This window comes from Gossypium arboreum, chromosome 5, assembly GCF_025698485.1.
Source record: "Gossypium arboreum isolate Shixiya-1 chromosome 5, ASM2569848v2, whole genome shotgun sequence".
NCBI classification, from domain to species: Eukaryota; Viridiplantae; Streptophyta; class Magnoliopsida; order Malvales; family Malvaceae; genus Gossypium; species Gossypium arboreum.
This window is the reverse complement of record NC_069074.1, coordinates 22,792,773-22,810,917: the sequence shown is the minus strand read 5'-3', so window position 1 is coordinate 22,810,917 and position 18,145 is coordinate 22,792,773. Positions and strand designations below refer to the sequence as shown.

The window sequence follows — 18,145 nt, the reverse complement described above, 5'->3', positions numbered from 1 at the left end:
GGTCTGGATTCTTAACTTATGACCATATGGTGTTTACTTTTGTAAGGAAATATTTGAAGAAGAAAATATTCTCAGATTGAAGAAAATAAATTGATATTTGATCATTTGTTTATTTAGAGAATTTTTAGTATTTTTTTTTGCAATTAATTTTAATTTGTTTTAACTATTTAAAAAAAATTAAGGTGTAAATTCATTAATTGATATCAGATTACTGTCTGCTACCCTAGCACGTTGTCCGTCTGCCGCCTCTAGTAGAAGTCTTTAGGTTTTGGGTTCTTTATTGTTTTTTGTCTTGTTCTACCCAGCGATCTCAGTGCGACGTCAATCTACAAAACGCTGAGGGTTTATTCTTATGATTGAGCTTCGTGTCCTGCAGAGATGGAGAATGAATTAGCGATTCTTTCTCTTAATGAAGAGGAAGATGGAATTTTGCAGATACCAACAGATCAATTAGTAACTGGGAATGAAGAGTTCCAACTGGTAGGTTATTTTTTAATAGCCAGCTTAATTCATTTTCCAGCCATGAAGAGTACGATGGCTAATCTGTGACACCCAGTACAGGGAGTTCAAATTAGGGATTTGGGAGAAAAAAGGTATTTATTTCAGTTTTTACACATAATGGATTTGGAGAGAGTTTTAAAAGAATCACCCTGGACTTTTAATAATCACTTGCTGATTTTATATCATCTACAAAAAAGGGAGGATCCATTAAGAGTTCCATTAATAAATTCCCCATTTTGGATTCAAATTCACGATGTCCCGATTGGATTGTTCTCTGAAAACTTGGCAGTTCAGATGGGAAATTTTCTAGGAAACTTCCTAGAATATGATGCATCAGGTATAGGGAAAGAAAAACGTAATCACATGAGAATTAACATCGGCTAAAGAGGAAAAAAAAGGTCATGTATAATGGAAGCTGCTCCTATGTTAGGTTCAAATATGAACGACTATCCCTTTTCTGTTTTTATTGTGGACAGTTGGGACATAATAATTCTTTTTGCGACGCTAAAATGTTATTGGGAGTGGATGTTGCTGAGTTCGGTTGGGATTATCACTGAGAGCCCAATCTCGCAGAGCATTATCAATGACCAGCATATGGCTAAGGGAGGAAGGCGAAGGGAAAAATGAGGATCAATGGAATGGAAATCAAGCTTTGAGGAACCGAATATGGACAGAGGAATCTGCTGAAGGACGTGGGTCAAACATTGATCCAACTCTGGGCTTTAACTTAGAAGGGATGATATCATCGTTTGGTAAATCTAAGAGGAATATGGAGGTGAATCACTCGCAAACTGCCATGGAGCATGACCTAGAGGAGGGGGTTATCTTTGGTGAATAAGGAAAAAAGAGAAGTAGAGGTACGGTAGAAGAATCATCTAGCAAGGAAGGGTATGCTACACTACCACCAAGGACCAAAAAAGGGATGGGTTCTGACAATGGATTATCGGCGGCTGCCATGAGGTAAGTCGACCGGTCACAATAAAAATTTTGAGCTGGAATGTTCGTGGTTTGGGGAGGCCATGAACGATTCGACGACTTCGGCACACGCTGAAGTTACATATTCCCCAATTAGTCTTCTTTATGGAGACGAAACTCTGTGGAAAACAAATGGAACGAGTAAGACGAAATTATGGTTTTCAAAATGGTATTGAGGTCGATGCTGAAGGTACTAGAGGAGGTTTATGTTTGGCTTGGAAAATAGGCTTTAACATTACACTTAGAACGTTTTCTAAGCGGCACATTGATGTGTTTGTCGAGGACTGTGATACTAAGGAGAAATGGAGATTTACGGGGTTTTATGGGTCTCCCTATACACAAGATAGGAATGAAGCTTAGGGGGAGTTGAAAAGATTGGTTACTAGTGAGGATATTCCTTGATTTGTATGTGGGGATTTTAATGAGATTATGTATGGTTTTGAAAAGAAGAGAGGCTTACCAAGAGACGAGGTAAGAATGGAGTCATTTAGACATCTTTTGGAAGTTTGCCAATTGATTGACATCGGGTATTCTGGTAATTGGTTTACGTGGGAAACAGTCAATTTGCCAGAAACAAATATTCAAGAAAGGTTGGATAGAGGAGTTGCTACGGCTGGTTGGATTTCCATGTTCCCAGAGGTTAGGGTCCAACATTTGGTACATACTTTCTCTGATCATTGTCTTCTTTTGATTAATACGAAGAAATATGATGAACAAAAAAGGAACAACTCTTTCAAATTTGAAGCTTGGTGGGTATTGGAAGATACTTTCCTTGTAGAAGTCAAACATTTATGAGAATTCCCTACCGAAATGCTGCTTTTGAAGTTAGTGAATCTGAAGAAGGGGTTGTGTCGCTGGGCAGGGATTATTCGAGTGAATCAAAGGAGAGAGAGACATATTCTTACTGATAAGATGGTTGACTTACTGCGAAACGATAGAGATGAAGAAAACATGGCGGAATGACAATTCAACTGAATTTTGAAATCAAGAAAGGCGAACGTTATTGGGAGCATAGGGCTAGACTTAATTGGCTGAAATTCGGAGACAGGAACAGCTTTCTTTCACAATTCAGCATCACAACGACAACGGAAGAATAGGATTCATAAGTTACAGAATTACGTCGGTGGAGAGGTTGAGAATTGGCATGAATTACAGGCTGTTGCTAGATCTTATTTCATTGATTTATTTCGGGCTAGAGGTAGCGGTAATTGTGATCATGTGTTGTCAGCTATTGACTGTTGTGTGTCTTAAGAGGATAATGAGAGACTTACAGCAGTATATACCAGTGAAGAAATTCAAGCAGTGGTATTCGCGATGGGGGCAAAAAAAGCACCAGGGAAAGATTTTCCAATTTTGTTTTATCAAAAATGCTGGCACATTGTTGGAGAAAAAGTCATTACCTTTTGCTTACAAATACTAAACGGTGATATGGAGGTTAGTTCGTTGAATTCAACCAATATAGTGCTTATTCCAAAAATCTCTAATCCCATTAATATGTCGCATTTTCGTCCAATAAGTTTATGCAATGTTTTATACAAAATATTGGCGAAGGTGATCGTGAACCGCTTTCAAAAGGTGATCGGAAAATGTGTTGATGAAGCACAGAGTGCCTTTGTACCAGGAAGATTGATATCAGACAATGTGTTGATTGCTTATGAAATCCTTAATACGCTTAAGAATAAAAGACGGGAAAAAAAGGGTTAATGATAGTGAAACTAGATATGAGTAAAACATATGATCGAGTTGAATGAAATTTTTTAAAGAGAGTGATGTTACGAATGGGGTTTGCTCCTAAATGGGTTGAAAGGATTATGAATTGTATTTCTTCTATTTCCTATTCAGTCGCCATTAATGGCTCCATTGGGGAGAGATTTCATCCGTCTAGAGGTTTGAGGTTTAAGACAGGAGACCCTTTAAATCCATTCTTATTTCTTTTATATGGTAAGGGTCTTTCAAGTTTGATGAGATTAGCCATGCAAGAAAGGCGACTAAAAGGGGTTAAGGCTAGTAGAAGTGGGCCAGCAGTTTTACACTTGTTATTTGCGGATGATTGCATTTTATTTAGGGAGATAACAATTTAGGGTGCAAATGTATTTAAGGCAATTTTAAGTAAATACAGAGCTTGTACGGGTCAGAAGGTTAATTTTGATAAATCCACTATTTTCTTCAGTAAAAATACTCCACTAGTGGATAAACAATTGGTCGATAGCCTACTGGCAGTTCGATGCTCGGAGGAAGCAGAACGATATCTAGGATTGCCGCATATGCTGGGTAAGAGTAAGAAGGCGTCCTTTCAAAACTTGAAGGATCGTATCAAAATGCGTATAGATAGCTGGAGTACTAAATATCTTTCACAGGGGGGGAAAGAAGTTTTTATAAAAGCTATTTTACAAACAATCCCAACCTACTCGATGGCTTGCTTCCTATTACCGAGATCTCTATGTAATGATAATGAAAATATTATTACCAAATTTTGGTGGCAAATGAGCAGAGGACGAAAGGTTATTCATTGGTGTAAATGGCAATATCTTTGCAGTTTGAAGGAAATTGGGGGTTTAGGGTTTCAAAAGTTTAGCCAATTTAATATAACCTTGTTTGCTTCCTAATTCATTACTAGCGAAGGTTTTCAAGGCAAAATATTATCCGCAGTCAAGTTTTATGGAGGCGAGGTTAGGAAATACACCTTCACTCACCTAGAGGAGCATCTGGGCTTCGAAGGGACTTCTTCCAAATGGGCAATGATGAGAGTAAGAACCAGGAGAGAGATATCAATTTGGAATGATTGTTGGGCACCTGGAATGGACACAATTGATAGACAGAGATGCACAGTAAATAAGGAATTGGAGTTAGTCTCGGCTCTTATTGAAAGTTCGAGTCGAAAATGGAAAGCAAAGTCTCGGCTCTTACTGAAAGTTCCAGAAGAGATTGCTCAAAGAATTTTGCAGATTCCTCTTGCAGAAACAAGCCATGCTGATTCTCAAGTCTGGAAGGGAGAACAATCGGGAGAATTCTCCGTACGGAGTGCCTATAAACTATTACAGGATTCTTCACTAGATCCTAGTAGTATTTTTATTACAGACCGAATCTAAAAAATTTTACAAAAAATTATGGAGCCTACAACTTCCTACAAAAATCGCAATTACTTGGCGTGCTTCCTGGAATTATTTGCCCACGCTTATAAACCTCAGAAGTAAAAGGGTGATCACGAATGTTTGCTGCATACGATGTGGTTTGGGAGATGAAGACTGCTCTCACACTTTCAGACATTGCCCTACAAGTTTAGAAGTTTGGCAAATTTTAGATCTAGCATGGGTTACCAATAACTCAATATCTGAGTTTTGGTAATGGCTTACCTGGGTATTCCAGCAGGGAACAGAGGAGCAGAGTCGACTTTTTTGTTATGTCTTATGGCTAATATGGTACTCAAGAAACCAGCTAGTTCCCGAACGGATATTCATCTCAGGAAGAAAACTTGCACAAAAGATTCCAAGTTACAAGGCTGAACAAGATGGGATAAGAATAAAGCTGGATTCACCAGATTTTACTCGAAGACACAGATGTACAGACAGCTTACCAATAGTAAAGATACACTTCGACGAAGCGTACGACAAGAGAAATTTCAGATCTGCCTCTGGGGTGGTGGTTTGGGGTTGTAGGAATGAAAAACTGGCAACGAAGACAGTCCTCCACAATTATGTTCCATCTCCGTTCGCGGCAGAAGCATATGCAGGATTGGAAACAATTAAGTTAGGAATCTTAATGGGCTTTAGAGATTCACAAATCAAAGGGGATTCAAAGACAGTAATCAGGAAATGCCAAACAACAGAAGTTGATAAGTCAGTCATTGGAGCAATCATTCGAGATATTCAAGATAAGTGTGCCCATTATCAAACAATAAAGTTCAAGTATATTCCCAGAAAATAAAACATGCATGCCCATCAGTTAGCAAAAGAAGTCTTAGAAAGTGGAATAATCTCTTACCGGATGCAAGAAAACCAAAGTTCGCTTGATCTACTTTCTGAAGGACGCTGGGCAAGAAGACAAGACTAGAAGATGCTAGAGAGGAATGGGTTTGGATGATAGCTATGAACGACTATGTTTTTGAACAAAGCTATCGACTGAACGGTTGGAAAGGATTGAAGTGACGATTCATTCAGTATAATGGATTACAGCCATTGTTGAAATGACTGGATTAAGTAGGTTTTTCATTTTTCAAGATTTAGTAATTATTGCTGTCGGTTTCTATCTTCTTTTGTTTAAGTTTTAGGATATTTAAACTGTTTGCTTTTCCCTGTTTTGAGACTTTTGTCTTCTCTAGTTGTTGGGCAGGTCTAAGGCCCACTCTGGGAAGTTTTAATTTTACTTATTATAAAAGCCCGGTCTTTTATATTTCAAAAAAAAAAAAAAAAATTAAGGTGTTATTTTGAATCAACATTCACAAATGATTGTCAATATAAATATAATTCATGTAGAATTTGGTGCTGTATAGACAATTTACTTAAATAGTCTGAAAATTTTGGTACTTAGATTTCTGGATTCCCATTGCTTCCCTAGGATGCTAAATTGAATTTCCACACAGAGAATGTATTGCTGCTTGAAGTAGAGCCTTTGTGTAGCATCCTAAAAATTATCACTAATGAAAATGACTTTACTCCGAGAAAGTACGGAATAGATTTTGTGAGAAACTGGATAAGAATAAATTATTAATTTTAAAGGAGTTGAGTAAATATCAGTATTATTTTAACTTTTTTTTTGTTGGATCACATTATCTTTTTAAGAATTTATTGACCATGTATCTATGAATTTTAAATGATATGTATATAGGAAGAGTTTAATTTAATACGAATGATAGAGATTATACGATGTTTTGAGATATTTTAGATGAAAATGGGTATAAAATCTGATATCTTTTATTTCGAATTTGAGTATATGATAAATTAAAGATTAAATGTATCATTATATTGGTTTTGAAAGATTGGGTATGTACTAATTTGATATGAGAATGTTTGGGATGAATGTATATATTATTGTTAGGCTCGATTGTAGATCCCCACATTTAGCTATTGATACTTAGCACTTTGGTATTCATATCTCTGTTTTATTCAGGGTCAAAGTGCTGCAAATTTACTCAAAAGTGCTTAGTTTTTGTTGTTTGATGTTTGAGTACAAAATAGAATATGATATGAGTGTTAAATGTGATAACCAGTTGATTGAACATGTTATTAAGTGATTGTAAATAAAATGATGTCCCTAGACATCTACGCGTGATATATTTAAAATTATTATCAATCTGAGTAAAAAATGCTGCACTTCACTCGGGTTTCTAGGGTAATTAAAATTCTAAGAATTATTTCCTTACCCTTCGTTTATTCTGAATTCATCACCTGCTCCCATTTAAAAAAATAATAATTACTCAATGGAAAAAATGTTCTTTTTACCTTTTCTTTAGTTATGTATAGAAAAATCCCTTTTTATTATTTATTTATTTTAAACCAGAGGGTAGGGCAGTAGCCCTTAAATCTTTTAAAAAATACAATTATACTTTAACAAATTACTATTTAAATATTTTAAAAATTTAAATTAATAAAAATATAGAATATAAAAAATGTTCCTATTTCAAACTAAAGTTAAAAAATAAGGGCAACCCTTTCAAATAAAAAATAAAAAATAAAAAAACCTTGCATTTAAAAGTTGAGTGGCATAATTTATACAAGACATAAAGCAGAAAAGGTACTTTGAGGTCAATATTTCGTAATGCATGATTGCTAGAACACCTTAGATTCCCTAGCTCAATTAATGACTTTACTTCAAAACTTATGTACTTTAGATTTATTTTTTTTAAAAGGACTATATCGAAAAAAATCGTCCAATTTCAGGGCAACTGAAAAAGCAATTAATTAAGAAACAGTATCAAGTATTTGTATACGTACATACATACATACACTAGAAGCATATATATGCGCAAGGCTTATTCTACTAACTGGTGGCCAAGTTTTCCTGATCTGATCGAACACTTATTATTGTACCAAAGTATGTGCCAAATTAACAGTACCTACAAACTAAATAAAAAGCCAGCAAAGTGCAATTCAAAGACATGCCAGCCATGGACGCCACTACTCCGTCTTCGAAAAGGTTATCGGACCAGCAGGAAGCTTCCTAGGAGAAGTGGTCTCCATTAAATACCTGCCTGTGCCACCTTCGGACATCGGTTTCCCGACACCCACCATTGATGTTCTTCTTGTACCATGAGCCGACAGCAGGAGTCGGAAACTCCAGTTAAGTACATTAGGTGCGAATACCCTAAAGAGGAGGAATGTGTCGTGCCAACTCGGGTACTTGACATAAGCATCGCCCCGGCATGCCCCTGAAACGATCAGCCTCGCAAATTCTTCCACAGGTCCACCACTTGCTTGTACCTGCAACAAATTAGTACATCACTGCATTAACTAGGTTGCCACTATTCCAATATGATATTCCTCTACGGCTACAATCAAAATTGCAATAAATGTGATGTGAGACCAGTCAGCGGAAATGGATCCGCAACGGTATTACATGCCCACTTTTCGTTTTTCCCTATCCTTTTCAAGCTGAGGAATGTTACACTTCTCACTGCCTTAATTTAAAGTGGAATTATTTGATTACCAACCAATTAACTAAAGTAATTCGGTTTAGTCAATTAATTAGGTTTTTACCTGAATTACATTATAGAAGACCTCGATGTCATGTGAACTTCCAAGATATATTGCAGCTAATTACTTAGTACTTACTTCTCGTTCTTCCTTCCATTGCATCTCGGCTCCCTCTTCAAGCATAAACTTTCCTCTTGTCATTTCGCCTCCTATCCATCCATGTGTAGCAATCGTTATCCCAACATCATTATTTACTTCAAGTCTGAGGGTCTCATAGAAATTCACAAGAGCAGCTTTTGCAGCCTAACACAAATGCGAAAAAGGGTCAGGGTCATACTCATAAAAGGAAGAGTTAAAAGTTCAAACCAATGCATCAATTATTGTATATATCTTTCTGCATAAATAAAACTTTAATAGTTCACTAAAATTGAAGAGTAATTCATTACAACAAAAAAATTGAAGAGTCATTCTTTAGAAAGGGCTATGTCGGTCCACATCAGTATTGAATATGGATTGCTTATATGGTACATGGCCTGTCAATCAGACATGTCGAGTTGGCTTTTGGGTCAGGTTCGGGTTCAAGTAGATTCAGATTAGAATTGACAATTCTACCTATTAAGCCACCAAAGTGACCATAATCTTGATATTTGAATATGATGATGATGCAGTAGTAAATTTATATGAATACTCACAGCATACAAACTCATTCTTGGTAACGGTAACCAGTTCTCCACCGATGCATTCACAATGACTCGGCCATTACTCTGATGTAGGTATGGAAGAGCGACAAATGTAGGATAAACATTTCCCCAAAAGTTTATGTCCTGAAAATTAACAAAACCAATAATACCTTAATACTAGTTCAGAAAGAAAACTCAAAATAATTAGGGAACAAAAAAACCTCCTCAAGATCATACTAGGGCAGCTATAAGCCTTACCAACAAAATAGGAAACACTGAGGAGTCTGTAACTTCATCGAAGTAGAAGGTATGTCCCAAACTCGCCGCATTCACCAGATGATCCACTGCAGATTGAGTAAAGTGTCAGAAGCAACAACAGAATGACTACCAAAATGGTTCGAGCTTGATGTAGTTAAGGAAATGTACGTCTTAATACCAAAATGGTTCTTAACAGTTGATATTACTTATAGACGTAAAAAATATAAAAATATAATCCTTTAAAAGACTCCAAATACATGCAATTTTGAAAAACAAGAAATAAACATACCACTTCCAATATTAACCCACACCCGAGTTTGAGAAACATAATTGCTAGTTGCTTTTTATCACATATTTTTGCAAATAATTGCGTTTTATGCAAAGGACTTTAAGACATGATCAGAACATCAATGATTATAGAAGTTAAATGCTAAACCAAATCGTAGACTGTAATCAAAAATAAAAAAGAGAGAGAAGAATGGGACTTACCACGCCCATAGAAGTTTACCGTTTCATTAACAAATCTCCTACAATCATCTTCCTTAACAACATCTGCAGCAATTACAATGGCACTGTTTGCGCCAAGATATCTGGCTTTCTCACTAATTGCTCGAAGCCGTTGTTCTCTCCTCGCAACCAACACAAGATTAGCCCTCCGCTTTGCATATTCATATGCAATTTGCTGCAATATTTATAAACCATTTGTAGCAACACAATACTTCTTCGTATTGGACTCAAAAGACTAATATGGCAATGATGAAGTAGGCACATACATCGTATATGATGTGAGTTTGTGTTAACATGATATGGGGTATAACTTTTCTAGGTGTTCCTTTTTACATATTTGGAGAGTATCTCCATAACTTTGAAGGTATCCTGTTAGATATGATCTAAATATGTATAAGTCTACAAGATCCAAGTATGGTCAAATTTTTTATATAATTTTTTAAAAAATTTTATGCACTTGAAGGATATCCCAAAACCTTTGAAAGGTAATTGGAATGGAATATTTAAAGATAAATAAATAAATAAAAAGCTAACCTCATGTATATAAGTCTAAATATGTACGGAAACGGATATTTAAAGATTAAAAAAAATTCAGAGCAACATAAATATGTTTACCTCTCCAATACCAGAAGAAGCACCGGTAATTATGACAACTTTGCCATCCATATCCTCAATAGTATATAAGGTGTTGTAAACCCATTCACATGCATTGATAAAGCACAAGGCTGGCCATGAAAAGGCCAGCATCATCATGGTGGCAGGGGGCACCACTAAGTTCAGAAACGAAGTCATTAAGTCCATCATCAATGTCGTATGAGTTCTGTAGGTGAAAAAGGAATGATTGTTAAAATGCCTGAAAGAGAAGGGAAGGAAATAATGAGTGATGAGATGAAGGAAGCTAAACATATGCGGCGCCGTTACATGCAGTGAGGTTGAGGAAGAGGAAAACACGTGTTGGGGTGTGGCACTGCTTACTTAGCTATTGTTGTGACAATTGTAAGGTAGTTTGTCGTTTTTATCCACCATCTTGTCTCAGTGTTTACTGGATTGATTTTCCATTATTTTTAGTCGAGTTGGACAGTAGAAAAAAGATGAAATGTTTTAGGCTATTTTATTAAATTAACTTAAAAAATTTTGATATTTACAAAAATGACCTAGGTTCAAAAACAATTATAAAAATAACCTGAAATAAATAGTAAAATTGGGTTCTGGTCTGTTAATGGCCGGCACCAACTCGTATTTTGCACCCATGATTGCCAAATTATTGTGTCAGGCTTTAAAAAATTAATTTTTTTAGTTTTGGCCTGTTAATGGCCGGCACCAGGTTATTTTTTTTAAATTGTATCATACTGGTATATAAAATATGAGTTTTTAAAAAAAAAAATTGGTGCTGGCCTGTCAATGGCAGGCACCAAGAAAAATAAAAAAAATTTTGATGTCCAAAATACGAGTATTTTAAAAAAAATTTAGTGTTGGCCTGTCAATGGCCGGCACCAAGTACAAAAAAAAATCAAATTGATTTCTGAAAATACGAGTTTTTAAAAAAAAAATTGTGTTGGCCTGTTAATGGCTGGCACCAAGTACAAAAAAAAATTTAAATTTTTTTGGTGCTGGCCTGTCAATGGCAGGCACCAATACGAGTTTTTTTAAAAAAAATTTGATATTCGAAAATACAAGTTTTTAAAAAAAAAAATTTGGTGCTGGCCTGTCAATAACCGGCACCAAGTACAAAAAAAATTAAATTTAAAAAAAAAAATAGGTGTTGGCCTGTCAATGGCCAGCACCAAGTACAAAAAAATATATATATTCAATTTTTTTTATGCTGGCCTTTCAATGGCCGGCGCCAATAAGAGTTTTTTTTAAAAAAAATTGATGTCCAAAAATACGAATTTTAAAAAAAAATTAAAAATTCGTATCCAAAAAAATTTGAATTTTTTGTGCTGACCTGTCAATGGCCGGCACCAAATTTATCGGATCTATATATATATATATATGTATTTTATCTTTCATTTGAGTTTTTGTTTTCTTTAAAAATTTTAGTTTTTTCTTTGTTAAGAAGAAAGCAAAATTTTTTTAAGATGAATTCTCAAATTTTGTTTGTTTATGTTCATTTTGATGAAGAAATAATAAATACAACTGAGGAAGGCTGTGTATTTCGAAGTCAAAAAAATAGGAATGAGATTCAACAAAAGTGTTTCCTTGTCTGATTTAAAACAGAAAATCAGTACAAAGATAGCAAGCCGTTGCGGAAAACAAATGTTAAAACTATTTTACAAATTTTCGGTTTCAATTGATCCGCTAAAATTCTCAGAAATGGAGCTTGAAGATGATGATGATCTAGGGACAATGATAGCAATTTATTGCCCCCCTGAGATAGAAAATCCCAACCCGATTGAGTTGTTCGCGGAGATAGTTGAACCAGATTCGATTCGAGTTGTAATTCCAGCAAGCCAGGGCTCTGGAATTGATTTTGATCTTAACGTCTCCTGGGAAGATCAGTCGACTTTTGGATTGTCAATGCCAACTCTCGAAAATCCAAACACCAGCGGATGTTCGTATAACTTCCCAAACCTGTGTCCTCGTCTACAAATCCATCCAGAGGTGTTGGCCACCATAGAAGATGGGGATGAAGGGTCCGATAATGATGATCAGTCCCACCGTGATCCAAACGATGATTTCAGTGACTCCGATTTTGATGACATCCCTGAAGACATAGACAAGGAAGGGCCGGTGGAGGGTGAAAATGCAAACCCCTATTCGGTCGGGAACACGGCCCTGGTATAGTTATAAGAAATAATCCGGGGTCTTTCATGACCGACGTGGATCCTGATGCGGCTCTAGCACCCGAGTTCCCGGAATATACAAATATTGTGCCGGCTCACCTACTGCACGAAGAATTTGGCGATGAAGAGTTTTTTGTAGGACAACAATTCGATAACAAAATGGACTGTTTACATGCTATAAAACAACTTAGCTTAAAGTTAGGTGTGGATTATAAAGTAACGAAGTCGACGCAGTCTTTGTACGTAGGAGAATGTTGGAAAGCGTCAAGTGGTTGTAAATGGTGTGTCCGAGCTACGTTAATGCAGCGGACGCAGATGTGGATGATAAGGAAACTGGAAGGTCCACACACATGCACGTCCGCTCGTTTGTTGCAAGACCATAGAAAGTTAGATGCAAAAAATATATGCAACTGCATCATTCCTTTGGTGAAAGAGTCGGCCACCATTCAAGTGTCGGTCCTTATTGCGGACATACAAGCTCGATTCAAGTATAAAGTGTCGTACCGAAAGGCATGGTGGGCAAAGCAAATGGCGATGCGAGAGTTGTATGGTGACTGGCATGCGTCATATAACGAGCTTCAAGGGTGGATAGCCGGGATGAAAGAGTATGTGCCAGGGACAGTGACTGATTTGCAAACACTGCCGTATAAAGGCCCGAACGGAGAGATACAATCGGGGAAACAAGTTTTTCACCGATTATTTTAGACATTCGAGCCGTGTTTAGGGCCTTCCCTCACTGCAAGCAGATGGTGAAGGTGGACAGGACATGGTTGTATGGCAAATACACGTAAATACTCCTGATTGCTGTTGCAACCGAAATGTACTTTCAATCGCTTTTGCCATTGTGGAGCGTGAGTGCTTCGAGTCTTGGGAATTTTTCCTCACAAATTTACGGAGGCACGTTGTCAGAGAAGATAATATTTGCATTATATCAGATAGATCGAAAGGATTACTTGCTGCGGTAAGGCGATCGGGGGTTCCGTGGAGGTCTGTTTATTGCATGCACATCGTGGCAAATTTTCATAGAGATTATAAGAATAAAGATTGGAAAAAAAAACTCGTGAACATAGGTAAAAAAAATTGTTTGTATTTATTTAAAAAATTACTTTTAAAATTTTTTGTTGTTTTTAAAATGATGGTTTCAAATTAAATATGCAGCTCGTGAGTTAGAACCGCGAAGATTAGGCAGAGGTTCGCGAGGCTTGAATCTCAGATGTCATCTTTACCAACAGATCTCCGAACATGGTTGGGTAGCATGGAGAACTGGCAATGGACTCAAAGTTATGATGAGGGGTTTCGGTATAGGTAGATGACAACCAACTTGGTAGAGGCGATTAACTCTGTATTGAGGCGCACACGCCATCTCCCGATTTCTGCTGTGTTCTCGGCAACATTTTATAGGTTGGCAACATTGATGCCCAATATGGGGTTGAGACAAGCTGTATGTATTAGCAAATTCACTAATATTTCTAGTCGCGCCTCTGACATAGGCGCAACCTGTATTCGTATCTATACGCGGGTCATACTGATCCAAAAATAAAAAAATAATACTTTATTTAAAAAAATTGGTAAATTATTTTTTTAAAAATTATTTCGGTAAAAAACCCTTTATCTGAAATGGAAATGGGAATGGAAATGAAATTAGAATGAAATGAAGTTGAAATGAATTAAAATTAAAATAAAATGAAAAGAAAATGAAAAGAAATGAAAAAAAAAAAAAGACTGACAAGACCAATCTGCAGGCTAGGCCTGCATCACCTAATAGGCCTGACAATGGCCTTGCAATGGCCGGCTTCAGCTTGCTTTTAATAGGCCTCCAAATGACTTTTATCAAGCCTGATAAATACGGTGTCAAGCCTAAAAAAATCCAAAAAAATAATATTAGAAAATATGAAAATATGAAAAAAAATTAACGAATTTTAAATTTAATTTGACAAAAAATTAAATATAACGTATGATGATAGAGACTCATTCAGGGGATGCTGTAAAAGGCGATTTCGAATTTCTCTTTTTTAAATACAATAATTGCGTAAGATAAAAATTAAATATAACGTGTTCTTTATATTATGCAGTTCATATGGATGCCATATAATGAGGAACATATCGCGACGCTCATACCATTATGGGTTACCGAGCAGCAACAGTTGTTCGTGTCAAATGTGCCATTGATTCATTTCCATATGGTGGAGTGGCACGATGGAAGTCGGGTTTTGAGGCAGTTCGGTTGCGCACAACCTATCTCGAACCCTCCTGTCAACATCAAAGAAGTCCACGGAATGGACAAAAAGGGTTCGGGTCGAGACACTTTAAATTGGGCGCAAAAACATGAACCATATATCTTTCTATGGAATATGCGACATTTGAGGCGCCCTCTCTTGTATGCCTTAGAGGGAGGGTTCTTTCCTATGCCCGAGTACGCAGCATGGTATATGGCACACGGGAAACCCTTTATATTCTAAGGTCAATACATGCTGATCCAAAAAGACGCGCAACCGGAATCTTCTCGATGGCAACCAAGGAACGCACAACCGCGCAGTAATCGAGTTCCGCCATTTGGTGACATCGAGTCCAAGACTACCTCGAACCCCGATCTCGAGCCAGAATATGAAGCATCCGGCTCATCATCACACCCCATGGATCCGGATCCGCTGCGAGATATTCCTCCATCATTCGAGAATATTTTTGGTGACGACATGGAGCCTCAACATTCGACACGATCCGGATCGTCCTTATACCACCCGGAACTCCCGGAGCTCCATCCTGAAGCACGTACACCCACCATCGAGGATATTTTTCCATCGGCACCTCCGATCACGCAATACCTAGTTACTCCCGATTATGGTGTATATGATTATTCTACTTTTTTAAGTACACCGGACAGGACACCGGAGTCTGGACCGAGCAATTACCAAACGCCTGAGCGAGGTGCACGACATCACCGACGGAGGCATCCGGACCGTTACACGCCGGCACTGGGGACGTCACCGGGATCGCGACAATTTAAAATTTTTTCTGTTAATTTTTACTTTATTTTAAAATTATTTTGTAAATATTTCTTTTATAATGAAATTATTCTGTTTTTTAATATTAATTTTATTTCTCTAAAATAATTATTTGTTTGAATAAATGACTTTGAAATATTTTAAAAAAATTTGAATATGTAATAGTACACGACAATTTTAATTTACATACACAATAAAATACAATCATTCTACAATATTAATACAAAAAATATAAAATTCAAACAAAAATAATATGCACTATATTAAATTTAAACACTCAATGAATATAAACAGATAGATAAATTAATACACGAAAACTTTAAATTCAAAATTTATATATTACAGATTAAATTAAATTTACAGATACAAAAAGTAAAAATATTTTAAGAAATTAATACATGAAAATATAAAAATAAAACCTTAAATCCTAAACAACTATATTAAATTTAAAGATATAAAAAATACAAACATTCTTAAGAAATAATAAAATTAATTTTTATATTAGTTTCTTCACAATTAATCGTCTTCTGCTTGAATCAGGTCTACGTTGCATCAGTATAAGATAATTGGATATCTGAAACGGTCAGTAAAATTAAAAAGAAACCTTTGCATGGAGACTGTACCGATCGGTTCAAACCACAACTTAATTGCGGAATAAACACCATTGCACCATAGATAATGTCCATCTGCGTTGAACAACTCGATTAACAATCTATGGCGCAAATAATCATCCAACCCTTAATGGCATAACCTTTAGGGTGGACATGACAATATATAATTCAACTTCGTTAAAACATGACAGTATATAATTCAACCCCGAAATTCAGTTGTACAATACGAAAAACTCTCACCTACAATCCACTACAAAAAACTCATTTGATGATATCCTACAAAACACTCTCATTTTGATGGATCTCTCAATTTTTTTTCTCATTCCATTTACACTATCAGAACCAAACCACCCATTATATATAAGGTTTGGTGCCGGTCATTGACAGGCAAGCGCAAAAAAAAAATTGAATTTTTTTTAAATATTGGTGCCAGCCATTGACAGGCCAGCACCAATTTTTTTTTTTTAAAAACTCGTATAATCATACATCAAAAATTTTTTTAAAAAAAAACTAGTATTGGTGTCGGCCATTGACAGGCTAGCACAAAATTTTTTTTTAAAAAAACTTGTATTTTCGGACATAAAAAAAAAATTTACAAACTCATATTGGTGCCACCCATTGACAGGCCATCAAATTTTTTTTTTTAAAACTCGTATTTTCGAAAATCAATTTTTTTTTTAAAAAACTCGTATTGGTGCCAACCATTGACAGGCCAGTACCAAAAAAATTTGAATTTTTTTTTGTACTTGGTGCCGGCCATTGACAGGCCAACACAAAAAAAAATTTAAAAATTCGTACTTTCAAACATCAAATTTTTTTTTTTAAAAACTCGTATTGGTGCAGGCCATTGACAGGCCAGCACCAAAAAAATTTGATTTTTTTTTTTGTACTTGGTGCCAGCCATTGACAGGCCAACACCAAAATTTTTATTTTAAAACTCGTATTTTCGGACAATAAAAAATTTTTAAAAAAAATTGATTTTTTTTTGTACTTGGTGCCAGCCATTACAGGCCAGCACCAAATTTTTTTTTAAAAACTCGAATTTTCAGATATTAAAAATTTTTTTTTAAAAACTCGTATTGGTGCCGACCATTGACAGGCCAGCACCAAAAAATTTTGAATTTTTTTTTTTACTTGGTGCCAACCATTGACAGGCCAACACCAATTTTTTTTAAAAAAAAAACTTGTATTTTCAGACATTAAAAAAAATTTAATTTTTTTTTGTATTTGGTGTCGGCCATTGACAGGCCAGCACAAAAAAAAAACTTAAAAAACTCGTATTTTCGGACATCAAAAAAAAATTTTAAAATTTGAATTTTTTTATTTTTACTTGGTGCTTGTCATTGACAGGCCAGCAACAAAAAAAAATTAAAAACTCGTATTTTATATACCAAGATGATCGATTTTTAAAAAAATACCCTAGTCTTACCATTGATGAGCCAAAACTAAAAAATTAATTTTTAAAGCTGACACAATCAGTTGGCAATCATGGGTGCAAAATACGAGTTGGTGCCGGCCATTGACAGGCCAGAACCTAATTTTACTGTTCATTTCAGGTTATTTTTGTGATTGTTTTTTAACTTGGATCATTTTTATAAATATCAAAATTTGTAAATATCATTTTTTACTAGTAAAAGTGTTGGGGGTATTTTCACCATAAGTCCAAAATGTTGAAAAGTTTTTTGAATTTCTTTTCCAACGTAGGATAGCTTGAATTGAGCTTAGCAACCTTGAAAAGAAAAAGTTCAAGATTAAGCTCTAAGATATATAATATTAAAATCACTGAAACACAATTCAATCACATCGAAAACAGCAGAGGGAACGAAAACACTCCTTTCATGCCCTTAATTAGTTTTCTTTTCATCCATGGTTTAACTGAATTTAGCAAAAGATAAATAAATCTCTCATTTCGATAATTAAAATATTTTTCTAAAAATCACATTGGAATACTGTAGAGTTTCACAGTTTTAAAATAATAATAGAGACTTGAACCAAAAAGACTTTCTTTCGTCCGTCATCGGCGACAGGCTCCGACCAATGTTGAAAAAAATGGCTCTCCGCCAAATCTAACAACATCTTCGCCAACTCTATCTACCAAAACAACAAACATAGTATACGCATATGTGATTCGGGTGAACGAGTAATTTCTTTTACAAAGGATGAACAGAATTTAGGGGCTTTTTTATTTAAATAACCCAA

General features: G+C 35.7%; 1 protein-coding gene and 1 long non-coding RNA gene across 8 annotated transcripts; both read right to left on the bottom strand.

Moving 5' to 3' along the window:
* Positions 1-52: 52 nt before the first annotated feature.
* Positions 53-5,743, bottom strand: LOC108482916 (uncharacterized). 6 transcript variants are annotated; one of them, XR_001870975.2, is made up of 5 exons: positions 5,458-5,742; positions 5,051-5,179; positions 4,830-4,947; positions 4,384-4,747; positions 3,620-4,269 (listed from the first exon to the last, which is right to left on the bottom strand). It is a non-coding gene; the product is annotated as an uncharacterized LOC108482916 (long non-coding RNA). The 6 variants fall into 6 exon arrangements; XR_008282825.1 differs by adding an exon at positions 53-370 and having other exon boundaries at positions 4,160-4,269; positions 4,830-5,739; XR_008282824.1 differs by having other exon boundaries at positions 4,830-5,179; positions 5,458-5,743.
* Positions 5,744-7,346: 1,603 nt separating this feature from the next.
* Positions 7,347-10,460, bottom strand: LOC108480637 (11-beta-hydroxysteroid dehydrogenase B). Of its 2 annotated transcripts, none has more exons than XM_017783688.2 (6): positions 10,166-10,446; positions 9,533-9,725; positions 9,044-9,129; positions 8,798-8,929; positions 8,244-8,408; positions 7,347-7,892 (listed from the first exon to the last, which is right to left on the bottom strand). In XM_017783688.2, exons 1-6 carry the CDS (start codon positions 10,352-10,354, stop codon positions 7,590-7,592), a joined length of 1,068 nt encoding a protein of 355 aa, XP_017639177.1. In that variant the 5' UTR covers positions 10,355-10,446; the 3' UTR covers positions 7,347-7,589. The 2 variants fall into 2 exon arrangements, 1 of the variants encoding a protein (XP_017639177.1); XR_008283304.1 differs by having other exon boundaries at positions 7,771-7,892; positions 8,169-8,408; positions 10,166-10,460.
* Positions 10,461-18,145: the final 7,685 nt, after the last annotated feature.